At 39.8% G+C, this 23,021-nt stretch overlaps 1 protein-coding gene and 1 long non-coding RNA gene across 5 annotated transcripts in view; one reads left to right on the forward strand and one right to left on the reverse strand.

The window, feature by feature from the left end:
* Window positions 1-23,021, reverse strand: part of LOC132691754 (integrator complex subunit 10) — a 32,902-nt gene that overhangs the window by 4,111 nt on the left and 5,770 nt on the right. For all 4 annotated transcript variants that reach the window (XM_060653392.1, XM_060653393.2, XM_060653394.3 and 1 more), the window contains exons 6-16: window positions 22,821-22,961; window positions 22,222-22,393; window positions 21,377-21,546; window positions 20,461-20,594; window positions 15,601-15,754; window positions 13,706-13,788; window positions 12,489-12,641; window positions 9,394-9,502; window positions 4,137-4,216; window positions 2,659-2,821; window positions 1,514-1,607 (exon numbers count right to left, since the gene is read on the reverse strand). In XM_060653392.1, the coding sequence (XP_060509375.1) occupies window positions 1,514-1,607; window positions 2,659-2,821; window positions 4,137-4,216; window positions 9,394-9,502; window positions 12,489-12,641; window positions 13,706-13,788; window positions 15,601-15,754; window positions 20,461-20,594; window positions 21,377-21,546; window positions 22,222-22,393; window positions 22,821-22,961 (1,453 nt within the window). The remainder of the gene's footprint in view (window positions 1-1,513; window positions 1,608-2,658; window positions 2,822-4,136; window positions 4,217-9,393; window positions 9,503-12,488; window positions 12,642-13,705; window positions 13,789-15,600; window positions 15,755-20,460; window positions 20,595-21,376; window positions 21,547-22,221; window positions 22,394-22,820; window positions 22,962-23,021) is intronic.
* Window positions 2,773-3,842, forward strand: LOC132691757 (uncharacterized). Its single transcript, XR_009615980.2, has 2 exons — window positions 2,773-2,870; window positions 3,595-3,842. It is a non-coding gene; the product is annotated as an uncharacterized LOC132691757 (long non-coding RNA).

Genomic DNA, 23,021 nt, shown 5'->3' on the forward strand with positions numbered 1-23,021 from the left:
TTTAACAGCCCGTTCCCTCACATCTCCACAAATGGTTAAGCATTATCTGAAGTGAGAGATCACCTGTAAGTATAACCCTAAGTAAATGGAGTTGATGCTACTAAGGCTGTCTCCAGATTACGGTGATTTGGATGGTGAGTGTTACTGTGAATTAACTAAAAACCTATTAATAATAGATATGTTTTGTATATCCAGCCTCAAAACCTAGGAATCTTTTAAGCCCACAAAAGGGGTTACCTAAGCTCCCATATCAAAAAAGTCATCTTTATTCTCAAACACTGTTAAGAGTATTTTAATGATGCAATTATTTTCCCCATAATTCTTAGTTGTAGTCTTGCAGAAGAGAATGGAGAGAGGAAGAGGAGCATGTCCAGACCGGCTCACCTAAGCATCCTACTGTATAAAGGTCTTGTGTTTTTAAAAAAGAGCATTTTGTTCTGTTATTTTAGATATTTAGAATATTTATTAATAATATTTACAAGATGAAGGACAAAAACCCCATTTAATCTCCTCTCATTCTTTAGAATGGATTCCACAAGACCCTTTTCTCAACAGGAGTAATGTTTGCTATGCCCCAAATTACTGAGGTGATACATATCCAGAATGAGCATCTCATACTTCCCTCTCAACATCTCTAAGGCTCTACAAAGATAGAACAAGATGTGAATTTTTGCTCTCAATAACTGAAAACTTGTTCATGTCACAATTGAGAGAAAAAGGAAAATGTTTTCAGCCTTAGTAACACTCCCTTCTCACTCAGGGCTCAGTCTCTTGCAGTGACTCTGACAATGACTCACAGCCATGCTGAGTATGCAGGACGCAAAGGAGGAAGTATGAAAATAAAACTACACGTGGCATTTACAGCACAGAGGATATATTATCCAAACTACAATGAGTATTGAAGGATAGAAGCAAGATTTATGAGCTATTTAAAAATCATAAATGGTCACTAACTTTATCTAGGGGTGGGAGGGCATGCCTGAGACCAGGCACCCCACCATTATTTCTTGGGGCAGGTGTGTTTTGTGTGGGGGCACTAGACCCAGCTACTGTCCCTTGTGCTATGTAAGCAATTACTGCTTAGAAAGGCTTCAAATAAACACTGAAATCCAAGTATAGTTTCTAAATAAAGTCTGTAGTTTTCCCTAATCCAATACAACTTTAATTACACATGACTCTTCTTAATTAAAAACATCTATGTCTAACCAGAAATTTATAGGGTTACCCTGTCAATTTTGGAAAGGAAAAGATAATCATGAATGAGACTTCTGTTTAGTGAAAAGGTTTCAAAAGTGACAGAGGTACCCCAATTTGAACAACGTTTTACTGGAAATGTACTTAAGGAAACACCAAGTTTCAGAAGGTACCCAGAATCAACTCTACTCTCAAAAACAGAGACCAGGTTTGGATTCCTTTCTATTACATTTCTGAAAGACACAGGAACTTATAAATACTTCCTACAAGCACACAAAAGGTGAGCACTTAGCACAGAAGAGCAAGACAGCATGCTTACTTGATCAGCATTCCTTGATTGGGTAGTAATTCCAGATGGATTTTCCCACCTTCTTGAGTTCTTAAGTAGGCGAATTCCTCCAGCATATCAATATCTGCAGGCCAGATTCAGGTTAACCACATGTAGAAACAAGGTGCCCTGCTCTCTGAGATGTGGAACAGGCTTGCAGTGACTGCGTAACTTGCCCATGGCCAACCCGCTAACTAGAGTCAGTACTGGAACCCGGGTCTGTCTTGTTGCCAAATTAGTGATTCTTATACCAACCAAACCACCTCATTAAGATAAATTTATTTCTCATACAGATGCTAATAAAGACATTCTGTATGGTCATAACAGCAAAATCTGTTTTTGGTTTTTTTAAGTAGGCTTCACGCTCAGCACGGAGCCCCACGTAGGGCTTGAACTCACAATCCTGAGATCAAGACCTGGGCTGAAATCAACAGTGGGACGCTTAACTAACTGAGCCACCCAGGCACCCCAGCAAAATCTTTTGTTTTCTTAGTAAGAAATGAAAGTGGCAGTGGTGTAGTGGTGTTGTATCCCTGAAAATAGTTAAGAAATCCTGCTCTAGGCGCTTGGACAAAGACAGCACATTCCTTACACCATAGGTGGTCTTTCCCTAGGAAGAGTATGAAATACAACACTTCCTCCCTAGTGTCAAAACAACTGCTGGGCTACACGCATGTTTGGTGGGGACTCAGTGGCAGCTGTAACAGCTGTGACATGGTGCTCTAACAGCTGACCCCCGGGGGACAGTCAGGGCCCTAAGTGAGGCCCAAGGAGGCCCTCTGCCAATAGATGAAGGCCAATGAACTGTTATATTCTATGGCCTCACAGCCAATCTGGGCCTGTCAGGAACCTGAAGGCTATTAATTTAGGCATCTTGGGTATCTTCCCAGAAGCCGCTGCAAGTGGAAAATGTATTTGGGCTACTAATATTCCTGATTCATTGCATCACCTCTGTGAAGCCTTTTATGACTCTCATGAGACCAACTGCCACAGTCCCATTTTTAATCACCATTCTGTCTTTCTTTCCCCCAGAGAAAACCATTATTTCTACCTAGAATGGTTGATTTCTTGTACCATGTGTTAATTCTATAAAAAAAAAGTAAGAATTTCTTATGCTTAAATAAGAAAAAGGATACTTGTAACATAATTGAAAAAATTCTCATATTGGAAATTTCCTTGTTGGCAAATCTTATTGACAGCTTTCAAGAAGAGATTCTCTCCCCGTGGCCACTCTTGCTGAAGCAAGACGATCACATGCCCCAGTGCCATGTCGTCCCTGCTGTCTGTGAAAGCTCGCAGCTGCAAGACAAGGATTTGTGCAGACACAGAAGGAAAAGGAAATCATGGGGTGATCTTAAATATGTCAAATATCACTTCCTTAAAAAATGCTGCTATATGGGGCACCTGGGTAGGTCAGTTGGTAGAGTGTCTTACTTTGGCTCAGGTCATGATTTTGTAGTTCGTGGGTTTGAGGCCCGCACTGGGTTCTGTGCTGACAGCTCAGAGGCTGCAGCCTGCTTTGGATTCTGTGTCTCCCTCTCTCTCTGCCCTCCCCTGCTTGCACTCTGTCTCTCTCTCAAAATCAAGATTAAAAAAAAATGCTGCTGTATGAAAATGTGTGATATCAAGAACAAAACAGAATACCCACTTGCTATGCAAACATCACAACTGCCTTCTGATGGGGGTGGGTCCTAACCAAAGAAACCTCGGTTCCCTCTGTGCTGTGAACAAGGTCTCTGGCAGCGCACTCCGTGAGCATTGTGATGGGAGCTGGATGTGCATGGTGGGCTGGAAGCTTAGTCTTTGGGAAAAGGGCAACAGAAGTTGAGTCGTTCTGTATATCAGAGAGAGGAATTTGGGGATTTCTTTTAAGGAGACGGTTGTGGGCCAGGGTGGGCAAGAAGCCTTGTAGGAGAGGAGGGTGTGAGGAGAACATGGACTGGGGAGAAGAAAGGCACTGAGCAACAAAGAAGGAAGCAGGTGTGTGAACTGGAGAAACGGCAAAAGAACTTTTTGTTCTAAATGAGCAGCGAGGCTTCAAATCACACTTCAAATGGTTTCTGTCTCCCCAGGTGATTCTGACCATGAGTTGAATCCGGGAATTATGGCCCTAAAGCAGAGACCCAATACTGCTGTTCTCCTGCTCACAAGCCTTGGTGAAATGCAGGCCGAGGCTCCGCTCCACCTGCAGCCACAGGCCTAGTGTTCTTCCGACAATCTTTAAACTGGCCCAGTGGTCATCTGGTGGTGGTCATCCTAATGCCTGGAATGCTTTTACCCCCCACATCTTTAGGATAATAAACTCACATCCCTCTACGAACCCAATGGCATTTGTATTCTCTTCTTCTAGCCAATACATTCTGACATACGTTAATGCATAAAGTATTTACTGAACATCACTATGGGCAAGGATATTTGCATAACTGTCCCACTATTCTTTGTAAACTGCTCAAGGATGGGGGTCATCTCCTACTCATTAGTGCCTAGTACAGTTCACAACTAGTATTTGTCAATTCCTAGCTCATGTAATCTCCCCACTACACCAGGTCACTCTAGATCATCACAGCAATGTTCCAAATTAAATTTCTTTCATGCCAATCAACTTTCAGCTTACCTTAAAACAAGCTAACATTAAATGCAGGCAGTACGGCATGATGGCCTTACTGGTACAAGGCAGAAGCTTCAGGTCTGAACCTAATAAAAAGTCCACAATATGTTTGTTATTATCGAAGAAAACAGCTTTGAAAAGCAAATGTTTAAGACTTTTTCCAGAAAAAAAAAGATAAGCAACAGTCATATGACTTCAAATATAGTTAAACCATGATTATATGTAGTGATGATGAAATTGGTTTTTTGAAGGGTCTCTGGATTTCACTTATCAATCTTCTTTCCTAACCCTGCTTAAATACTTTTTAAAAAACATTTCAAATGTATAGAAAATTACATAAAGAATATTACAAATACCACTGTGATCAACACTCAGCTCTATAAAATGTTAACATTTTGCTTTAAAGATTTTATATAAAATATCACAAATTCAGTTGAAGCCTCCTGTGTACCTTTTTAGACCATGTCCTCTTCCATCACCCTAATGTAACTATTATCCTGAATGTGATGTTTTTCATTTCTATGCAACAACAAAGAAGAAAGTTTTGCAAGTGTTCAGTTTACTATATAAATGGCATCATATTATATGCATCCTTCTGAAAACGGTTTTTGGTACTAATACCTATAGTTCTAGCTGACAGTTTTTACTCTTTATGTATTATTCTGCTATTTACATATGCCACAATTCATTTATCCATTCTTTTATGGGGGACACTGAGCTATCCAATTTTTCACTATTACAAACAATGCTGAAATAAACATTCTTATATACATTTTCTTGTGCACTTGTGGAAAAAAAACTTCAGGCAATAATTTTCCAACCAAGACCTTAATCCTTTCCTTTATGGTGTATGCTCTTTATATCCTAAATCCTTCTCTACCCTGAGGACAAAAGTAGCAAGAAATAATGGAGATGTTATGCACACATATTTACACATGTTTATGTATCTAAAACAAAAGGTTCATTGAACAAAGGGTTCAATTTAGCCTTTGTACAGGAGATGCACTCATTTTAATGATACTATTAGACTCTATGTCATTAAAAAAGAAAACATTTGTTTGAAATTCATGACCCAGTGGGTAAGGACCCAAGTTGGAAAGGCACTGATCTAAGAAATTTAACTAGAAGAGGTATACAACTAGGTAATGAGATGTTCAACTGCAACAGCTAAATTGGTCTCCAAAGTGTTGGTGTGAGTTTATATACCTTCCAGAAGCAGACAGGCAATGTGTGTCTTCATATCCTGGTAACCAGGGTTGCTACTTTCTAATCCCTGCATTCTGATGTGTGTGAAATGGTAGCTTACTGTTTTAATCTGAAGTCCCCATATTGCTAATAGGTTAAAAGTTTTCTTTTTTTTTTTTTTAAAGTTGAACCTATGAACCCACAAGATCATGACCCGAGCCAAAATCAAGGGTCGGATGCTTAACTGACTGAGCCACCAAGGGGCTCTGAGCGTTTTTTCAAATAGTTTGTGGCCATTTGGATTTCTGCTTCTGTGAATCTGTTCGTATTCTTTGCCTGTTTTTCTGTGAGGGGTTGGTTGGTTGTTTCTCACTGGTTTGAAGGAGCTGTTTCAAAATTCTGGATGCTCACTTTTTGTTGATTCTGTGTGCTGGACAATTTTCTTACAGTCCATGGCTTAGCCTTTCACTTTGATGACACTATCTTTCATTGGTATTTTAATTTTACTGGGACTAAATTTATGTTGCATGCTTTCTGTAGCCTAAATCCTTCTCCACCTAGAAGGCACAAAGAATCTTTTCTGTATTTTCTTCTAAAAGTTTGGAAGTTTTAGTTTCCATTTTTAAATCTTAAAATTTAAAGAATTTTTGTGTAGTGTGAAGGAGGGATCACATTTCTGTTGTTTTTACATTTGGATCAATTATCCCAGCACCACTGATTAGATAAATTCACTCTTCCTCCACTTAATTGCAATACCACGTGCTTCTTGGTTCTCTATTCCATCAGTCGATCTCTATGCCAATACTACACTATCTTTATTACTATAGCTTTAAAATAAGTCTTGATGTCAGCTAGGTCCAGTCTTACCCACTAGACCTGCTTCTGTTTCACAGAGATACTTAATTTTCAAGGGGTCTGGGCTATTTCTTTCTTTCTTTTTTTTTTTAAGTCTCCCAAGTACCTTAGAGAGCTTCAATAATGATCAAAATTGTCATGCTTTTGTCTTCTAGGAAATTTTTAGTGTCTTAATAAATCTACCTACTAGTCGCAAAGACCTTTTCTTATAAAAAATGTTATCGTTTTAACTTTTCCATTTAGTCTCAGCCCCATCTCAGCTTTCCTTTCTCCAAAGAATTACTCTGGTGTCTTCACTAAAAATCACCTGACCATATTTGTGTGGGTCTCTCTGGGTTCTCCATTCTTCTGCCCATACTGTTTGGATAACTGTAGCTTTACTCAAAAGTCTTGCTATCAGGGGGCGCCTGGGTGGCTCAGTCAGTTGAGTGGCTGACTTTAGCTCAGGTCATGATCTCACAGCTCATGAATTTGAGCCCCACATTGGGCTCTGTGCTGACAGCTCAGAGCCTGGGGCCTGCTTTGCATTCCGTGTCTCCCTCTCTCTCTGCCCCTCTCTTGCTCGCACTCTTTCTCTCTCTCAAAAATAAATAAACATTAAAAAAAAAAAAGTCTTGCTATCAGGTAGGGTAAGTTGCCCAGTTTTGTTAGTCTTTTTCAAAACTGTTTTGGCTATTCTAGGTTGCACTTCTATATAGATTTTAGAATCAAGCTTGTCTAGGGGCACCTAGGTGGCTCAGTCAGTTGAGCATCTAGCTCTTGGTTTTGGCTCAGGTCATGATCTCATGGTTCTTAAGTTCAAGCCCCGCGTCAGGCTCTGTGCTAACAGTGCAGAGCCTACTTGGAATTCTCTCTCTCTCTGCCCCTCCCCTTCTCTCAAAATAAAGAAATAAAAAAAAAAAAAAAAGTCTGATGGGATTTTAATTGGGATTGCATTGAATCTGTACACACATTTGAGGAGGACCAGAACCCTAAAACATTGGAGTCTTCTGATCTATGAACATGATTTTGCATACTTTTCAATACATTTATCCCTAAGTATTTTATGTTTTTTGATATTATTCTATTTGGAGATTCCTTAGACTTTTCTTTTCTTTTTTTTTTTTTTTTTTTTGTTTTAACTTTAGCTATTTTGAGAGAGTGAGAGAGAGAAAGAGAGAGGGAGAGAGAGAGGGAGGGAGAGAGGGGGAGAGAGAGAGAGGGAGGGAGGGAGGGAGGGAGAGAGGGAGAGAGAGAGAGAGAGAGAGAGAGAGGGAGAGAGGGAGAGAGAGAGAGAGAGAGAGAGGGAGAGAGGGAGAGAGGGAGAGAGGGAGAGAGGGAGAGAGAGAGAGAGATCACACACGTGAGTAGGAGAGTGGCAGAGAGGGAGAGACAGAATCCCAAGCAGGCTCTGCGCTATTAGTGCAGGGCCTGATTCAGGGCTCAGTCTCACCAACTTAAGATCACGACCTGAGCCGAAATCTAGAGTCAGACACTTAACTGACTGAGCCACCCAGGCACCCCCCTTAGGTTTTTCTAACATAGCCACATACGTTGCTGCAAATAAAGGCAGTCATATCTGTGAATGAAGATAACTATTTTTCAACCTTTATACCTTTCCTTTTCTGCCTATTGTACTGGCTAGAATCTCTAGTATGTTTAATTGAAGTGGTAAGAGGAGATAGATACTCTTATTAAATTGTTGCTGATCTTGGGGAAAGCATTTGATATTTCATAGTTAAGTACGATGTTGAGGAACATGTTTCTAGTTTGCTAAGATTTTTTAATAATTATGAATAAATGCAAACATAACTGCATAAATGCATATAGATACATTTCTATCTGCATCTATTAGGAAAATTATGATTTTTCTCCTTTAATATATTAAAGTGGTAATATTACAGGGACTGATTTTCCTATGTTAAACCACTTTTGCATTCCCAGTATACTTGGATATGTATTACCCTTCTTATATACTGCTGTATTCTATTTGCTAAGACTTTGAGGATTTTAGAATCTATGTTTATGATGGATACTGGCCTTTAATGTTCTCTTCTGGTAATGCTCTTACACGATTTTGCTTTTAGGGTTATGTTGGCCTTAAAAACTGAATTGGGAAGTGTTCTCTTCTACTCTATTTTCTCAGAGTATGTGTAAGATTGGTGTTACTTCTTCCTAAGTGCTTGACAGAATTCATCAGTGAAGCCATTCAGATCTGCAGTCTTGTGGAAAGGTTTTTGATAACAAATATAATTTCTTTGATAGATGTAGGAACATTTATATTTTCTATTTGATCTGTGTCAGTTTTGATTAGTTGTGTTTTTCAAGGAATTTTTCCATTTCATTAAGTTGTTGAATTTATTGGCATAAAGTCATTAATAATTTATTCTCCTAGTGTCCTTTTGATTTCAGTAGGATCATTCCTGCTATTGGTAATTTGTGCTCTCTTCCTGATCAATCTTGTTAGGAGTTTATCAATTTTATTTTTTTTTCAAAAAACCCAACTTTTAGCTTCATTAATTTCCTCTATTTCATTTTCTATTACATTGATTTCTACCACTAAAATTATTTCCTGTCTTCTATTTTCTTTGGGTTTAACTTGCTTATCTTTTTCTAACTTCTTTTTTTTATTTAAGTTTATTTATTTTTGAGAGAGAGAGAGAGAGAGAGAGAATATGAAAGAGAATGAGAACACAAGTGGGGGAGGGGCAGAGAGAGAGAATCCCAAGCAGGCTCTGTTCTGTCAATGCAGAACCTGATGCGGGGCTCTAACTCACAAACGGTAAGATTATGACCTGAGCCTAAATCAAGAGTTGGACGCTTAACTGTCTGAGCCACCCAAGCGCCCCTCTTTTTCTAATTTCTAAGTATTACAACTAAATTTATATAGTTTTACAATCAATGTGCTACTTGAGGTGAAGCTCAAAATAGCCTACAAGCGATATGCCAGGAAACACTTCTTAACGAATCATCTGCAAATTTTCCGAGAATTGATAAAGATAGGAAAAGGAATTATCAGATATTCTTCAGAGATAACAAACTCAGGAAGTGAAGAGAATTTTGGAAGAAAGATTTGCAGCTGCTTATGAAATCAGTGCCAAGGACAAGCTTGGCAAGGGATTAACTTTTTATATAGTCTGTCAAACCCTGCAGATCATGTATCATCTCATCAGGAATTGTAAAGAATTTTCCAGCCTTGGGTAAAGCCATTTTTACAAAATAAGAATAAAACTTGTCACTGTACCTTTTCTAAATTTGGGCTTTATTTTTGAGGGTTCTTCCTGTGATTTGCCTCCATCTTGAATGGGGAGTACCATGTAGCACATCAAATCAAGGACTTTTTCACATGTCATCTAAAGAAGATCAGATGAAAAGGTACTAATCTGAAATTTTCTCACCGGAAGTAAATCAACATAACAACTAACACACTTATAGCATACAACAGGGCAACGTGTGTACATGTAGGTCTACGGTGCGGCCTCAAATTTTTAAATTTTTTTTTAAAGTTTTATTTTTATTTCTGAGAGAGAGAAAGAGCACAAGTTGGGCAGGGTCAGAGACAGAGAGAGAGACAGAATCTGAAGCAGGCTCCAGGCTCTGAGCTGTCAGCACAGAGCCTGATGCAGAGTTCGAACTCACAAACCACAAGATCATGACCTGAGCTGAAGTCAGACGCTTAACTGACTGAGCAACCCAGGCACCCCTCAAGACTATTTATGGGACCATCACTGTTTGCTCAACAGCAAACGTAGAAAAAGTAAGATTAAATATAGGTACTAGACTTTTGAGGGAATAATAACTCCTTCTTTGCTGGTAAAACAAAAGAACAAAAATTAAAAATTAGTCAAGTATTACCTAAACTACCTATGTGTTTAACAGCACAGTGGCATCCAAAGGAAGAATATCCCAGTCTTAAAGACATTTACTACCTCAATGAAGAGAAAAGTCAACAAAATGGGACACAGAGTAGTGGATTAAATGGTATGATCTAGAGCATAATTTAAAATGAAGGAGAAATATATACAAGCTAAACTAGCTGGAAACAGTTTATGTAGGAAGGTTACCTTCACCAAGTCTTAAAGGGGGGCAATGATTTGAAATGTGGAAAAGAGAAAAAAGCAGTTTCAGAGGAGAGAAAGATGTGGGGAAGGGCTGGGTATTGTTTAAGTAAAAGGAGGGTGTGGTTTAGGAAATACACAAAACTGGTCAGAAGCTGCACTGGTGCTGAGGGAAGCCTCAAGTGCCACACTGAGCAGGCTGGTCTCCATCCACAGACAGTAAGCCATCACCTACGGTCTACCTGTCCAATTCTAATGTTAACAACTAGATTCCATTTAGGGAGCATATTCTATGTGTCAGGCACAACCCTCTCATTATCCTCATTCTACAGATGAGGAAGTGCAGTGTTAAACCCATGCCTCTTAACCTTTTTCATGTCTTGGCACATTCAGAAAATATCTGTAAGGCTGCTCAGAGCTGGCAGTACTAACCTGGAGGCTCCAGCTGCCTTAAGCCACTAACTAAAAGGGTCAGTATCTTGGCACATCCAGAACTCACCCATGGCCACAAGGGTGTGAAGCTCTAGCTTCAAGAGCTCAACAGCTCGGTAGTTAAAAACTTGAACACTGGAATTAGAAAGCTTGGTGAGGTAACTTGGCCCAGGTTACAGAGCTGGCAAGTGGGAAGGCCAGGATGTGTACTCCAGAGACATATGCTACCATCCTTCAATGCCCACCTCCAGCCAATCTTTTTTGTAAATCCCTCCTTGACTACATGGACCCTGGTGAAAACTCCCTTCCCTGAATGCCTACTGTGCATATGTCAGGGGCACACCACTTAATATCTGACTTTTAACTGTCTTATATAAATACTTGCACTTTTCTCTGTAACTCAAATTATATGTCCTGAATGCAGGGATCCCACATTCCCCACACTCTGCTTATATTTTCCACCCCAGCACGTGGCTCAACTCTGGGCACTTTGGAAGTCAATATTTCAAGTAAGTGGAATGATGACAGCAATAGGAAGCAACGACCGTAACTTAGAGATAAAAAAAAATTACAGGCAAAAAACTCAGTTCAGAGCCATTGCTTAGGATGGTAGCAAAGGAAATAAAAGGCACTATACCAAAGACATTAGCTTCATACTGGAAGAATCAAAAAGATTAGCTAGAGTGAGAGGCAACCATTTGATTTGAGAGTTTCGCATCTACGGGCCAGAGAACGAGGGAAACTCACATCTGGATGTGATGGGTCTGAGCTGAAGACAGACAGCTGAAGGCAGCTGGGATCAGGAATAAGTTATAAACCAAAGAGGTAGGCCTAACTGCGATCAGCTTTAATGGAAGTCCTCAAAGAGAATGAATTTGCCTACCTTACTTAAATCTACCCGTTTTATATTCCCTAATACAATGCTGAACAGCAGTGCCTTGTGTAACTGTCTAATTCTGTATGATATATGAATATCTATGTGAGTAAATAATATGTTTTATTTTAAATTCTTATAAGGAATTTACTAAAACTTACAATTAGGTACCTAATAATTACATAAATGATGGCAGAAAAGTATTTTCAATTTTCAATGCACATACTTTACATACTAATTGTTTCTTCCTACATGATGAATTATAAATTGTGTTTCAAAGTTTAAGTTTAAAAACCTAATTTGGGGTTACTAATCACAAAGTAATCAACTTAACATATAGAGAGATGAGAAGAAATCAGAGTTTGTGTGTTAAGTTGTGGTCCTGAATTTATACAGTACCCATGTTTATATAAAGAATGTGCTTATCACTCAATTCAAACATTTATTAAGTATCAAAGCTGTGCAAACCACTGTGGCAGGTGTTATGAGGGACTTAAATGTAAAGAACAGGGTCCCCACCCTGTGGTAGCAGGGGCTCACAATCATAAAGGAAACAGACCTGGAATACCCCATGAGGTATAATCATCATGTAAAAAGCAAATCTGAGGCTCAGATAAGCTATGGAAATCCTCCCTTTCCCACTTAGTATATGCCTCTTCTGTCCAAGTACAATAGGACTGATTCTGCTCTAAAGGGAATCCAGATAAGAAAGTAAAGAAAAAAATAAATCATCCTCCAATAAAATGGAATCTGAAAAGTACTGAAGTCTATTTCAGGAAAGCTGTAAGTAAACAGAAAACGGAGTAAAACAAAATCATCAAGATTTTCATCAGCAGATTAGTTGATTAAAATCTAGGCAGAAAGACCCTTTTTCAAATAAACATGCGTTGTATTAAAAGCCCACTATAGGAAAAAGAGGAAGCCCCAGGGAAGCTTAGTGAATGAGGGTCCCCGTGCAAGGCACACACTACTCACTCTGTACTCTCCTAGAGCGAAGTGGCAAGTCGCTAGCTGGATGAGTGCTCGCTGATGCTCCAGGGTCCCCTGTCCCGTGATCTGTGGCTGAGGAAGTGATCCCTGGAGAGCTGCTAAATGATGCAGGCTGGCTATTGCTTTTTTATATTGACCCTAAAAAAGACATAACAGCGAGGAGATGAAAAACACTGTCATTTAAATAAATCTCCAGAGTTAATTAAGCAAGCAGCAAGCAACTCCAAATAAGGTAGCTCTGCTTGATCATCACAGGAGGAAAGAGGAGACTTAGCAATAATCAAACCAACTTACTTAAAGAAAGATGGGGGGTTCTCAATGGAGGTACTTTACACATACAAAGAGTTTTCTCTCTGGTCTTAATTCCTTTTTTTTTTTTATGTTTATTTATTTCGAGAGAGTGAGATAGTGCATGAGCAGGGGAGGGGCAGAGAGAGGGAGACACAGAATCTGAAGCAGACTCCAGGTTCCGAGCTGCCAGCACAGAGCCCGACGCGGGGCTTGAACTCACAAACCATGAGATCATGACCCGAGCCAAAGTCGGACCCTTAACCGACCGAGCCACCCAGGTGCCTCCCCACCGCCCACTGCTTTCAGTTTATTTAATGATTTTTTAGTACCCTCTACACTCAAAGTGGGGATTGAACTCATGACTCCAAGATCCAGAATCACATGCTCTACTGACTGGGTCAGCCAGGCACCCTTGGTCTTAATTCTTAATACTAAATAAAATAACACCAACTTTTGGATAACGTACATTTTGGATATACCATTTCTTATAAATATTTTACTACTAATACCATCTCTCCTTTACGTAGGATGGAAGCAGCACCCTGTCCATTTCAACAATGGAGGCTGGGAGCTCTGTACCCCCATAGGGAATTTGCTCTCTCCCTTCCAGGCATAAGGAGAGCCAGGCAGAAGGCCTCCATCACAGTGCAGACAAGGAGGGGTGGGAAGTATTCATTTTTTATTGAAAAGTAAAAATCTTACTTTTACAGAGGGGTGTGGCTGGACATCACAAAAGTAACACAGAAGATGCAGCCTTGTCATTTTGGGGTTATTTTGAAATGAAAGACACAACATGTCTTCAGAGCATGACTAGTCTACAGAAGAAACACGCACACCTCGCATGCTACAGTCGGTTCACAGTAATAGTCATTCTACACAAACACAGGAACTTAAATCATATATCACATTACCTGATAGATGATCATATCAGTGAGGAAGATTCTTAACCAAAGCCAAGTATCTGTCTTCCATGCCAAACAAATTCTTGTAAATTCTGAGAATTCAGAAGCAAATTTACCAAAAACATGTTAACAGAGAAGCAGAAAACAAAACAAACCCAGCAAAACAACAGAGAAAAACTACCAAAAAATGGACAGCAACTATAGACTTCGATTTCTAAAACAATGGTCTAGAATTTCGGGTGACTGAGTGGCTCAGTCAGTTGAGCTTCTGACTTCCCCTCAAGTCATGATCTTACAGCTGGTGAGTTCAAGCTGCTCCTCGGGCTCTGTGCTGACAGCTCAGAGCCTGGAGCCTGCTTCAGATTCTGTGTCCCACTCTCTCTTTGTCCCTCCCCCAATCACGTTCTATCTCTCTCTCAAAAATAAACAAACAAACAAAAAAACAATGGTCTATAATTTCAATTAGACAGTGAAGTTAGAATATAATACACAAGCAGTATTTTCACTAGGCACCAACAATTATTAAGCACATACAATGTCCCAAGAGCTGTTCAAAATACAGTTCACATATTATCTCATTTATCTTGTAAATAACTTTGCTCACCTCAGAAAAAGGTATTGTTTTATTTTCACCCAGTTAACTGGATAACAAAGATATAACACTAAGAGTTCTACTCATTTTTTAAAAAGTCAATTTACAAATAAAGAAAAATCCCCTCCAAAGGTCAAGGTCACATACATGTTTATAATTCTAGAGGCAACCGAAGAAACCAAGTGATGCTATATTTACTCAGAAAAAATGAAAATGACATGACACATCTGATCATGGGTTCTGTACAGGTATGTGATGCAAGTGGGCAAGGGATGAAGGTCCACTGGCCAGAAGGAAAGTAAAGAGCCTTGGTTCCAAATTACAGTAAAAATACATTGGTTAGCAAAGTGCTACTGATTTCTAAGTAATGTTGAAATACTTTTTAAAAAACATGTCTATTTGTTTGACACAGAGAAAAAGAGCACATGCACATATTGGGGAGGGACAGGGAGACAGTGAGAGAATTCCAAGCAGACTCCACGCTGTCAGTGCAGAGCCCAGTTTGGGGCTTGAACTCAGGAACCATGAGATCATGACCTGGGAATAAATCAAAGAGTCCAGGGCTTAACTGACTGAGAGCCATCCAACTGCTCCTGAAATACTTAATCACTGTAAAACTTCCCCTAGTTTTAGGTCTATTCTCAAAGGAAAACAAGCTTTCTGTAGTGTGAGTTTTTCAGGTAATAGAGTTAATGCAGATAAAAATAGCATTACCTTTTGTATGCTTGGCTACACTACATAAGGAAGATACAAGGCAGTAGGTCAGAAGAACCAAAAGCACAAAACAAACAAACCCAGCAAGAAAAAGAGGCCAGCAATACAAATGTTAAAAGACCTAAAGCTCTCCCTGACACTCCACCCCAACCCTAATTATAATTATACTCAGAGTAGGGGCACCTGGGTGGCTCAGTCAGTTAAGCCTCCGGCTCTTGATTTTGGTTCAGGTCATGATCTCACGGTTCCGGAGTTCGAGCCCCTCACAGGGCTCTACCCTAACTGCACGGAACCTGCTTGGGATTCCTCTCTCTCTCTCTCTCTCTGTGCCCCTCCCCTGCGTGTTCACAGGCTCTCTTTCTCTCTCAAAATAAGTAAACTTTAAAAAAAAAAACCACTCATAGTAAAAGCTAAGAGGTAAATGGTTATTTGATCAATAACTGATTAGGTGTCCTACTCAAAAAGAATCCTATAAAACATGTCAACTACTGTAATCAATTTAGTTAGCCATGTCTTATTTCAAGCAGAATAGTGTTTTTATTAGCACACTAACCTTATATAAAAATTAAACAGCACCAATACAACAGCATGTTCTTACCCTTGTCAAGGAATTCTAGGGAGTAGAGCAACTCCCAGCTCTCCCTGGCCAGCTTAAAGCTTTCTAGCACTTCAATGGAGTTAGCAAGCTCTGCTTTATTGACTACAATGTGACGATTCCTTCCTTTTGCCGAACAGTCTTCATCATCCGAACTCTGTTTAGAGAAGGTGAAGAATAGGACTAACTTATAGTTATGTATGCGTGACCCTTCAACAGCATGGGTTTGAATGACACAGATCCATTTATACACAGATTTTTTTACAGTACAGCAGTGTAAATGTTTTTTCTCCTCATGATTTCCTTAATAACATTTTTTTCTCCAGCTTACTTTATTGTAAGAATACAGTATATAATACATAACACATAACAAATACAGAATAACCAACTACTTATGTTGTTGGTAAGGCTTCTGGTCAATAGTAGGCTGTTAGTAGTTAAGTTTTGGGGGGAGTCAAAAGTTATACACAGATCTGTGACTGTGTAGGGCGCATAGGGCTGGCGCCCCTAACCCCCTTGTTCAAGGGTCAGCTGCACTGGTGTGTTATTATATTTGTTGCCACCAATTCTGATTACCATATGGACTTTATCAAAGGATACTATCCTGAGTATAATTTTTGAATTTAACAATTTAGCTTTAAAAATTAATGTAAATTTTCCATCTTTTCACTCTTACACATTCAATTTTTACCTTAAAAATTAAGCTTATTTTTAAAAAATTTTTTTTTACATTTTTATTTATTTTTGAGAGACAGAGACAGAGCGCAAGTGGGGGAGGGACAGAGAGAGAATGAGACACAGAATCCAAAGCAGGCCCCAGGCGCTGAGCTGTCAGCACAGAGCCCGATGCCAGGCTTGAACCCACGAACCGTGAGATCATGACCTGAGCTGAAGTCAGACACCCAACCGACTGAGCCACTCAGGTGCCCCTAAGCTTATGTTTTTCTCATGATAAATTCTAAGCTTATGTTGCTTTCAAGTAAAGCTCCAATAATTTAAAAACATTATCAGTGTTATAAAAGCCCCAAATCAGATTTTTATATTCAGAGATAAAGCTTAAGTAGCATCTGTTTTATAGTTTACTTTCCCCCCCAATATGTGACATCATTCAATTTGCTTCCAAATAAGTTTGTCATGTCGTGGAATAAAATTAAAGCCCAAATGCCCTAAGAATTGAGAGAAATGAGTTACTTATTTTTTTGTTCCCTAGATATATCTTCTCCTGTGGCCACCCCTCTCTTTGGCTCTGCTCCCCCAATGCAAGGTGTCGGCCAGGAATTACTTATGCTTAACAATAATACTTATCTATTAATGCCTTCTGTATTTTACAAAAGAGTTCTACGTTTCTTGTTCTTCATCCCAAGAAATATTTAGCCAAAGAAAAGAGAGGTCTCAGAGAATTGCTTGTTGTAAGTGTTGTAAGTGTTGTAAGTGCCAGTGAGCATGGTTAGACATTTTGCCAAAAAATAGTAAAGGTAAAACAGCTCCATTTAATTTTATTTTGCTGAGAATTTCTTGACTCTTATTCTATCTAGGTTATTTTGCCAACTTAATGACCCAAATTAAATTCTCCCTGCAAATTTTTACATCACTAAGATCATTTAAAAATATGTACAAATATTTTAGCTAAAAACTCAATTCCTCAAGCTAATCTCAGAAAAAACAAGTCCTTCCCTCCCACCTTTCTCCCCCTCAGACTTAGTATCCTCCTGCTACTCCTGATGCTTGGGGACCCTCCCTACCCACTCTATTTAGCTGCCACATTCTTATCCTCCCTCAGTAATGACACATACCCCATCCCTTTCACAATCAAAACCTGCTAGGCATCTTATTTTTTCAGGGTCCAGCTCCTTGCCACATGTTGCCAATCTAATAAGATACACTGATATGAATGGGGTAGCCACTGGTGTTGCAACTTAGAGAAAACATTCCTGCCTCAAAATGAGATTGGGAGTTTATGGAAGGGACCTCAGATGTGGTGGGAATAGTATGGAGTTCTAAACAGTTTCTAGAATTTAGAGAAATTACTTTCGAAATGCAAAAGTAGCCTCTGAAGTTCCGAGGGAATGCTGTAAGCAAGAATCCTGACTACAGGGAACACACACAAATGTGTGCGGGTGGAGAACTTATTGCCCGTGGGAGAGGACAGCCCCCAGCTCCAGCCACCTGACATGTCACGTGAGCCAAGGAATTCAGCTGGGTGGAGAATGCACACCCATCTCAGGTGGGCAGCCTCTGCCCTGCTCCAAATATGTGCCAGCGTTAGGGGGCCAGTGTATCAGATACTGTTGTGAGAAATCTCCCAATTTTTTGACAGTTATTAAAAGAAACAAAACACTACAACAAGATGAGCTGATAAGCTGAACTTTGGGCCATCAGATATGTCCTCTGCTGTGATGGCACACACAGACCTGGCAGGGAAGGAGGGGGGTTGGGGGGGGTGCAGACTGTGGCACAGAATGAAAACCAGGAAGAAATCAGTTAGGAGAGTAAAAACAAAAATAGATGGAAACACAGATTGGCTGGAGAGCCAGAGTATGAGAGCAGGGCCTGCCAGGTGACACATGACAGGTGAAGAACAGGAGGAACCAGAGGGCCAGAGGGTTTAAGGAGGCTGCAGAGGGACAAAAGTCTGGGCTTACAGCTAAGAGACTAGCACACAGCCTGCCAGAGAGAAGTACTCCAACCCTAGAGCACAGCCCAGGGGCAGAGGTCCAGGGGTAGGAAGGGGCTCAGAGCACTGGAGGATGCAAAGGCCTGATCAGTAACTGCCTTAAAGCCAAAGTGAAGAGTTTGGCTTTTATTCTGAGCATGATGGGAAGCCACTAGAGGTGGTAAAGAAAAGGAGTGATGTCTGCTTCATGTCTTTAAAACGTCACTAAGCCTGCTGGGTAGAGAAGAGAGATGGCAGGGAGCAAGAGGGCAAGCAGGAAGAGGATGATCCCGATGATATACGAAAGACTGGGATGCCTTGGACAGGGAGGAAGTGGTGGAGATGGAGAAACAGACTGAGAGCCATGTTATTTATACTGATTTATATGGGACATGTCATTGCTTTTAGCTAAAACCAGTATTATTACAACCTATTATTACATGGCAGGTATCTGTGGTCTTAACGTGACACACCCAGATAAACCACGCACTCATGGAAACCAAAAGGGAGAGTGAACGAGTTATCCCTCCTGGGAATGTCAGCAAAGAAGGAAAGAGTAGGTACCTAGCAGCCTTAGGAATCTTTTTAAAGCATGACTCAGAGGGCATCCAGGAAAGTCTGATTGGCACAGAGTTCTCAAAATGGGGTTCAGGGTTGGATTTCAACCCTGAAATCTCTCAACCTCTGAAATTATTTGTAGAACAGTAAATGTGTGCATTTTTCTGTGGGAGGAAACAAATGAATTTATCATAAGGTTTAATAACCTTAAAAACCTTCAGAAGGCTTGGTCTTCCCTGCTCCATTCTATCTCATACAATCTATAAAAACATCAGATTAAACTGACATTTTTTTAAAAATTAAAAAAAAATTTCTTGAGAGAGAGAGTGTCAGAGTGTGAGCAGAGAAGGGGTGGAGAGAAAGGCAGACACAGAATCCAAAGCAAGCTCTAGGCTCTGTCAGCGCAGAGCCCAACATGGGGCTCAAACTCACAAACTGTGAAATTGTGACCTAAACTGAAGTCAGACGCTCAACTAACCGAGCCACCCAGGCACCCAGATTAAACTGATCTTAAGGCACATTATCTCCTCATGCCCCGGTCTAGTAAATGTTACTTAGGGGCTGAAGAAGTAGTGAGGGGACTGAAAGGAGGAGAGGGGACAGGAAGTAGGTGAAACTCTGGGCTCCCCTGAGGTATTCACCTGGAGCAGGGATTAGCAAACTGTGACCTGCAGGTCAAATGGTCCTTTAGTAAATAAAGTTTTATTAGAACACGGCCACTTCATTTGTTTACTATTGTCTATCGCTGTTTTTTTGTATTGTAACAGCAGAGCTGAGTAGCTAGCTGCAGCAGAGACCGCTGAGCCTCTAAAGCCTAACCTACTTATTACCTGGCCCTTTACAGAGAAAGTTCGCTGACTCCTGACCTAAAGCATCTCCACTGGGCCTCCACTAAAGCTTTTCTTGAAAGGATTCCTCTGCATTAAAATTAAATTTAGAAATCACTGTCCCGTCCAGGCCTGCTGCCTGGCCTAATCAGAAGACCAGTGGTTCTTCACATTCTCTGGCCTCTTACATCTTGTGCAAACTGTCTACTCTTCACAAATTTCACCCCCCAATTGCAAATGACAAAATGCTATACATCCTTCAAGGCTGATTTCAAATGCTGACCTCCTTCATGAAACCTTTCTGACATGTCCCCTTGGGTTGTAATTACTTCCTAGCTGGAACACCTCAGCACTTTCCATTCTGAGGCCAGGACTCAGCATAGCACTCTGTCTAGACGTTCAATGCAGTTCATTTGCCTTTGCTTTTTACATTTGATGTCATGCTGTCAAAAGAGGTAGAATTAACTTACACCAGGGTTTCTCAACATTTGCCTTTTGGGCTGGACAACTCTTTGTCGTGGGCCTGTCCTGGTCACTCTGGCATGGTTAGCGGCATCTCTGGCCTCTACATGGTAGATATTAATAGCAATTCCTCCACACCAAGCCGTGGAAATAAAAAAATGTCCCCAGACACTGCCATATGTCCGGGGGGGAGGGGGAGGGCGGCAAAATCACTTTAGTTGAGAACCGCTGATTTATACGGTAATTATGACGAAAAGCCCCAACAACTTTATCAATTCAGCTCCAAAGCTATATTTTACAAAGACTCATTTCCAGCAAACCATAAACACATAATCTGTTAATAATCATATCTGAAAGGATTACCATGGTTTTTTCTCTTCCCTCAGCTAGTTTCCTCTTTTTATGTATATGTTTGTTACGATCAATTTCTACATCACCATACACATTTGATACATCCTCAAGAAGAACCAGTGGAACTTGGCTTGGGGCATTAGGACCTATGGATGGGGGGAAACACCAACACTTAAAAATGCGGCAAGGAAAAGAAAACAATATCAGGTAGAAGTTTACTCAGCTGTAAATACAGGTCATTAAAAAGTATGTTCAGTGTGATCTCAGTTAGGTAGACAAACAAGTGTGCAAGAATAGAAGACTATACAGATATACACCAAATAGTTAATAAAGGTTCTCTCTCAATGACAGATTATAAATCAAAGTTCCTTCTTTGTTATTTGTTCTTACTTATCCAGAAATTTTTTATAGCTATCATGAATCATAAAATTAGCAAAAAACACTAAGAGTGTATTATATGTACAATACATTATAGCTACAAATTCCAAACAATATCTAAATATATGAAAGGCTATAAGGCAATACACAAAAATGAGAGTAGTTATATTGGATGGGTAGGTGATTTCATGCTCTTATTTTTCTATTTTTCATGTTTTATATGAATTTATATGCAAATATATTACTTAAAAAATCTCTGTCTACTGCAAAGTCTTTGTGAAATCTACTTTAACACTTTGCTACATCTGCTGCTTTTTAAAAACAGAGGCACTGAATATCTGTATTTAGTTTCACGGTACCACTATATCCTTTAATATGGAAACTGTAAATGAAAACATACTTACATAAAAACTACCAACAACTAAAAGAAAGCCCTGGTGTTACCCCGCAGTTATTTGCATCTAAGAACAATGTTAAGGTTACCATTTTCATCTTTCATCATCCTAGCCAAAGTCAGTATTTTGGGAGACTCTAAAATTCTTAAACCAACCTTGGAACAGAGATGGTTGTATGCTGTTGACATACTGGAATGCATTCTTAAAGAAGACCAACATAGTGGAATAAACCACTTGGTTTTTATATTTTGCATGAGCTTCATTATCAAAGTTGGTCATGTATCTGCAGAGATCCTTCATTCTATGCAAAATATCACCATAGCTTCTGAAAGATGAAGGATGACAAAAATTAATTACTCTGGGCTTGACAGCAAAAGGTCTAGAGAAAAGCCCTAACAGAAGCATTACATTTGCCAAATGTAGCAGCAGGCATTTGAAATTCCCCTTCTGAATTAGAGCAATAATCAGATCACTATTTCAGGACACAGACACAACAAAATAGCTATTGTTTCCTCTGAATGCGAAGGAATGCTTCAACCTCAACATCTTCTTAAGAGTTCACACTTTCATTGCGAATCTTTTTTTTTTTTTTTTTTTTTAAATTTTTTCAACGTTTTTTATTTATTTTTGGGACAGAGAGAGACAGAGCATGAACGGGGGAGGGGCAGAGAGAGAGGGAGACACAGAATCGGAAACAGGCTCCAGGCTCCGAGCCATCAGCCCAGAGCCTGACGCGGGGCTCGAACTCACGGACCGCGAGATCGTGACCTGGCTGAAGTCGGACGCTTAACCGACTGCGCCACCCAGGCGCCCCGCGAATCTTTTAATAAAGTGAAAAACCACCCTCTTTTGCATAAATACCATGGTTACAGAATTTGCCCAAACAAAAGTATACCTATGCATTATACGCTTTTTAAGAATGTGATTTTGTTTTTAAAGATCTTGAGAACATGGTATCAGAAGACTTGCTAAGCAATTCTAGAAATGAATAATGTTTTACCGTCTTCCTTTATCCATCTGCCATTCACATCTCATTCCAACAACATTTAAAATCTTAAACAACCTCTCCCAAGGGTCCACAATCTGGGATGATTTTTCAGTCAGCCCTTCTATTATGTACTTCTGAGAGCTCCGTTTGCTAGGTGACATTAAATCAGATGATTCTTGGGCACCTGAGAAATGAGAAGAGTAGTCTACAATTAATTGTACTACTTACTATGTATGTGATACCTGACAGAGAAAGAAAAAGAATCCCCATTCAAAGGACAAGAGCACAGAATACAAACACATTATGTGCTTTGTTTAAAGACCCACAACTGGCCACGGGTATAGCAGAAAATGACTTTTGAGCTGTGGTACACGTATGAAGCTTGGTGCACTCACATCATAGTTCAGCAAGTTGACTGTTTCAGTCAAATGGTAAAACTGGTTCCAGAAAAGTTTTATCTCTTACTTGTAGTATTTTTTTTCCAGGAACCATCTTTTAGAAACACTATCAAACTGGTGTGTATCCAGAGAATAATCAGAATGATGAGGGATTTCTGAGTTTGCAATTTACTAAAGTCTGTATAAATAAAACTGCAGGATATTTTCACTTACCTTGGTGCTGACTCTCTATTTGAGTAGACCTAGTGACGTAATTGATATAAAATTCAGCTGCTTTGTTCAAGTACTTATATAATAAATTGGCAGGCAATCGAACATCATGGTTGTTAATTATTAGTGGAAGAACATCACAAACTGTTGAAGGAGAAAAATAAGAAAAAACGATGAAGTTGTCTGTCTACCCTACAATTGTGA

The sequence above is a fragment of the Panthera onca genome, unplaced genomic scaffold, assembly GCF_046562875.1.
Source record: "Panthera onca isolate mPanOnc1 unplaced genomic scaffold, mPanOnc1 haplotype 2 h2.h2tg000217l_path, whole genome shotgun sequence".
In the NCBI taxonomy this organism is placed as follows: domain Eukaryota; kingdom Metazoa; phylum Chordata; class Mammalia; order Carnivora; family Felidae; genus Panthera; species Panthera onca.